Here is a 5,403-nt window from a genome sequence, read left to right as displayed (position 1 = left end):
CAGACGTAGCCGAATACCCTCTCGGTTCCAGACCAAGCCGAATACCTCTTTCGGCCCCAGACCAAGCCGAACACCCCTTTCGGCCCTAGACCCAGACGAATACCCACTTTGGCCCTAGACCTAGCCGAATACCCTCTCGGCTCCAGACCAAGCCGAGTGCCCTCTAGGTCCCAGACCAAACTGGATACTCCCTCGGTTCCAGGCCAGGACGGACACCTCCTCGGTCCCAGATCAGGCCGAATACCCCTTCGACCCTAGGCCAGGCCGAATACCTCGTCGGCCTTAGGCTTGACCCAAGGACTCAAGGCAAGGAGAACTCACATAAAACACGTGGAAAATTAGATACCCATTATGCAACAATTACCATGCCTGATTAAGAGAAGATTAAGGTTAAGTAAAATGTTACCCGTCTCCCAAGACAAAAGGCCCACCAGGCCCAAACATGTCACTATAAATACACAGGTGATGGGACATAAATGAGGTATGATTTATTCCATATAAAAGCATTTATTGCTCTATACCGAATACTCACTTGATCGTCGGAGTGCCTTTGCAGGTACCTTCCCCACCCCTCGGAGACAGTATTCGGTCGGCACTAAAGACTTAGAAGACCAAGAAGGAAGAACGACAAGAGGAGTGTTTCTACGCAGGAACATTTTGGCGCCCACCGTGGGGCCGAAACCAGAACGATTCTCGACCCTGAAGCAAGATGGTAACTACAAGGAGTCAGCAGGAGAACGCAACCGACTACCCTTTCGGGATGCCCCGAGACACCACCAGGCGGCAAACTAACTAGAATGAGGATGGGATGGAAGAATCGTATGTGGATCGGTCTCAACAACCTAACCCGTCGTCGGCCATCAAGCAACTGAAGGCCGAAATGATGGAACTCAAAAGGCTCCGAGAAAAGGACGCCCATGAGTTGACGGTCTTGAGAAAGGAGAATGCTGAGCTTAGAAGTGACAACCCGTAATGGCGTCCGTCCCATGATATCCCCAACACCCAATCAACCCGGGATCATGGGGAATCGTCCGGATGGTACAAGGAAACGAGGGACCCAAAGCCTACAGCGGGAGTGACGACTACTACTCTCGATCAGCAGCAACGACAGGGAAGGACTCCATTCACCCCGGACATTACCGGAGCCCGCCTTCCCGACAACTGGAAAAACTTGGCCCTGGAAAAGTATGATGGCACCGCCGATCCGGAAGAACATCTTGATGCATTCGTTACTCAGGTCGGTTTGTACACCGATGATGATGCAATCATGTGTAAAGTCTTCCCTACTTCGTTGAAAGGGCCAACGCTCAATTGGTTCACGAGACTCCCTCCTGGATAGATTCGTTCACGACCCTATCTTCCCGGTTCATGATACAGTTTGCCACAAGCCGTCCGCATCAGCTCACGTCAATAGCGCTGGTTAATATCCGCCAGGAGAAGAAGGAACCTCTGAGAACTTTCTTGGAGAGGTTCGGAAAGATGACATTATCTATTCGCGATTTGGACCCAGCTGTGGCAATGCATCACTTAACCACAGTGTTACGACCTGGGCCATTCGTCAATAGCTTGTGTAAAAAGCCACCCCGAGACCTTGATGACCTGAGGCAAAGAGCCATAAAATACATGCAGATGGAGGAACTGGCTGAGTTTCGAAGTCAAAACCGACTCGACTTGTTTCTCACCAAAAAAGAAAACGACAAGGAGCTTCCCAGGCCCTGTCCCCGAGACACAACTGGTCGTGAGAAGAATAACAGAGGTCCAAGGTATATGCAATACACGCCACTTAACACCAGCAGGGCCAAGGTGTTAGAGCAAGCTTTGGCCATGGAAGTACTAGTTGTTCCTCGAAGAGCTATGACCCCGCCCCGCGCCGATAAGACTAAAGCATGTCAGTTCCATCGAAATAGGGGGCATACTACTGAAGAGTGCTCTGCCTTTCGGGATCGTATCGAAGATCTCGTTAAGGCCGGCCACCTTCAAAACTTCATTCGGACGACAGACAACCGAAGGAACGACTACCTCCCTGGAAGAGGGGAGTACAGAAGGGACAACCGAGATCGGGCACCTCTGAGGAACCGATCCCGTGAGCGCAACAGGTCCCAAGATAGAAATGACCAGCGAGAACGTAATCAGCCCCAGCGAATGATAAACACCATTGCCGGAGGCTTCGCAGGAGGAGGAAGCTCATCTTCAGCCTGGAAGAGACACTTGAGGGCCATCAAGTCGGTAAACGCTATAGGACGGGCATCCCCCATTCGTATTCCCCCTATAACGTTCACTGACCAAGATTTTCAAGGCATTGACCCGGTGCAAGATGATCCCATGGTCATCAGCGTAGAGATCAATAATTGCATCGTGAAGAAGACTCTGGTCGATCAGGGTAGTTCGGCGGACATCTTGTACTGGAAGACGTTCGAGCAACTGGGCATTCCGGAACAAGAATTGACGCCTTACGATGAACCTTTGGTGGGGTTTTCGGGTGAACGGGTGGACACTCGAGGGATGATAGACCTGTATACCTACTTCGGGGATGACCAGCGTAGGCAAATCAAGGTACACTATGTGGTTGTGCATGCCAATACCTCGTACAACATTCTATTGGGCAGACCCTCTCTGAACAAGCTCCGAGCCATCGTATCCACCCCACATTTGGCCATGAAGTTTCCATCAGAGGAAGGGACCGTTATCACCGTGCATGCCGATCAGAAAACAGCACGTGAATGTTACTTCGCCAATTTGAAAGTAAAACCAACTCCAAAGCCAAGACGAGATGTCAACGTTATCGGCGATGCTGGCCAACAGAAGTTAGCTGAAGGCCTAGAACTTGATCCAAGGATGGATGATGAAGATAGGGTCGAACCTATTGAAACAACGGTTCTGTTCCAACTTGGAAGGAATGAAGACCAAGTCACTTTTTTGAGTTCTCAACTATCTGAAGTAGAGGCTAAGGATATTAAGCAAGTCCTACGAAAGTACTCGGATTTATTCGCTTGGACTGCAGCTGACATGCCAGGCATCGATCCAAGTTTCCATTGCCACCGACTCTCAATATGTCGAGACGCCAAGCCCGTCGCTCAAAAGGAGAGAACAATGGGTGGAGAGAGGGCCCAGGTAATAAAAGAAGAGAGCACCAAGCTACTCCAAGCAAGATTCATAAGGGAAGTCAAGTACTCCACTTGGTTGGCCAACGTGGTGATGGTTAAGAAGTCAAATGGGAAGTGGCGGATGTGTACAGATTACACGGACCTGAACAAAGCATGCCCGAAAGACACTTACCCTTTGCCTCACATCGATGCATTGGTCGACGGAGCGGCCGGCCATCAGAGATTAAGTTTCCTAGACGCCTATTCGGGGTATAATCAAATACCTATGTACCCCTCGGACGAAGCACAGACTGCGTTCATCACAGATTCAGCCAACTTTTGTTATAGGGTAATGCCATTTGGCTTGAGGAATGCAGAGGCAACCTACCAGCGCCTCATGGACAAGATTTTCTGTCAGCAGATTGGAGCGTGCTTGGAAATCTATGTGGACGATATGGTGATCAAGTCCAACTCCGCCGCCGACCACCTGAAAGACCTCCACACAATTTTTGACGAGGTAAGGCAGCACCGCATGCGATTGAACCCGGCTAAATGCACGTTCGGGGTAGCCGGTGGAAAATTTCTGGGCTTCATGTTGTCAAAAAGAGGCATAGAAGCCAACCCTGACAAGTGCCAGGCCATCATCAATATGAGAAGCCCTCTTAATGTAAAGGAAGTGCAGCGTTTGGCCGGACGCATCGCCTCCCTGGCTCGATTCCTGCCTCGCATGGCAGATAAATCCAGACCCATTATGTCTCTACTGAAGAAAGCCACCAAATTTAAGTGGAATGACGAATGTGAGTGAGCTTTCCAGGACTTCAAAATAATACTAGCAGCTCCACCTTTACTAGCCAAACCGGATCCCCAGTTGGTGTATTAGTGCAAGAAAAAATAGAACAGATGCCAGTATACTTCATCAGTCGGGTCTTACAAGAGGCCGAGACGAGATATCACATCTCGATAAAATCGCTCTTGCTCTTGTGCACACAGCCAGGCGCCTCCGGCATTACTTTCAAAGCCACAGAATACTTGTCCGAACGGATAGCCCCATTGTCAAAGTATTGCAGAAACCTGAATTGGCCGGAAGGATGGTCGCTTGGTCCATCGAATTGTCACAATTTGACATTCGTTTTGAGCCAAGGGGACCCATCAAGGCGCAAAGCATGGTCGACTTCATCAATGAATTCACACCACCAATAATTCCTGAGCCACACATTTGGACGCTACACGTGGACGGATCATCAAACCAGCAGGGTAGCGACGCCGGCATCATTTTGGAAGGCCCCGACAAAATTGTAATAGAACAGTCACTACGGTTCGGATTCAAAACGTCTAATAACCAGGCGGAGTACGAGGCCCTTCTTGCTGGACTCAGATTGGCAATCGACCTCGGCATCACTAAGATCTAGTGCTTTAGTGATTCGCAAGTGGTGACAGGGCAAGTCAACGACACTTTTCAGATAAAAGAACCAGCATTGCTATTGTACTTTCATGCTTTCTAGAAGCTAAAAAGCCACTTTGAAGTTGTCCAAGTCACACACACTCTCAGGGAACACAATACCAGAGCCGACCAGCTAGCCAAGTTAGCTAGTAGCAAGAAAACCAGCCATTTGCATAGCATGATACAACAAGAGCTGCTAAGCCCGAGCATCCATGAGACCGAATGTTTGCAGATCGATCAGGGAAGCCCCTGCTGGAAGGATGCCATAATAAACCACCTTCTGACCGGAGAATTGCCCGAGGATCCCCTTAAAGCTAAGAAAATGAGAACCACGGCTGCACGGTATACCTTGATCGCCGGAGAATTGTATAAACGGGGCATTTCCTCCCCCCTGTTGAAGTGCCTCACTCCTGAACAGGCGCACTACGTTCTCTGAGAAATTCATGAAGGTGTGTGCGGAACTCACTCGGGAAGCCAAACCCTCGTAGCCAAAGTCATACGTGTAGGGTACTATTGGCCAACCTTAGCCACAGATTGCGCTGAGTTTGTTCAACGGTGCAAACCATGCCAACAGTTCGGACCATTAACACATCAGCCTCCAGAAGAGTTGCACTCCATCACAACCCCGTTGCCATTTTCCATTTGGGGCATGGACATACTCGGACCCTTTCCACCAGCCAAAGGACAAGTGAAGTTCCTCATCGTAGCAATAGACCACTTCACTAAATGGATTGAAGCAGAAGCAGTGGCCATCATAACGGCCAACAACGTTCAGAAGTTCTTTTGGAAGAACGTGATCACACGCTTCGGGATCCCGTACGCATTAATCACCGACAACGGTTTACAATTAACCGATTGACGTTTCAATGACTTCCTTTC

The 5,403-nt window shown here is 49.6% G+C and overlaps 1 protein-coding gene across 1 annotated transcript; it reads left to right on the top strand.

Moving 5' to 3' along the window:
• Positions 1–1,035: 1,035 nt before the first annotated feature.
• Positions 1,036–4,960, top strand: LOC109813543 (uncharacterized). The gene is made up of 4 exons (XM_083071658.1): positions 1,036–1,185; positions 1,378–3,880; positions 4,074–4,462; positions 4,586–4,960. Exons 1-4 carry the CDS (start codon positions 1,036–1,038, stop codon positions 4,958–4,960), a joined length of 3,417 nt encoding a protein of 1,138 aa, XP_082927784.1.
• Positions 4,961–5,403: the final 443 nt, after the last annotated feature.

This window comes from Cajanus cajan, chromosome 3, assembly GCF_000230855.2.
Source record: "Cajanus cajan strain Asha chromosome 3, NIPB_CcT2T_4, whole genome shotgun sequence".
NCBI classification, from domain to species: Eukaryota; Viridiplantae; Streptophyta; class Magnoliopsida; order Fabales; family Fabaceae; genus Cajanus; species Cajanus cajan.
Note: the sequence above shows the minus strand (reverse complement) of the source record. Positions and strands in the feature narration are given on the sequence as shown.

Bases quoted from the DNA above. Each gene is read 5' to 3' on its own strand.
- LOC109813543 (XM_083071658.1), top strand. From the start codon at position 1,036: ATGGTACAAGGAAACGAGGGACCCAAAGCCTACAGCGGGAGTGACGAC. The intron at 1,186-1,377 runs GTATGATGGCAC...TTCATGATACAG, and splicing joins AAAAACTTGGCCCTGGAAAA to TTTGCCACAAGCCGTCCGCA. The intron at 3,881-4,073 runs GTGAGTGAGCTT...TTGTGCACACAG, and splicing joins ATTTAAGTGGAATGACGAAT to CCAGGCGCCTCCGGCATTAC.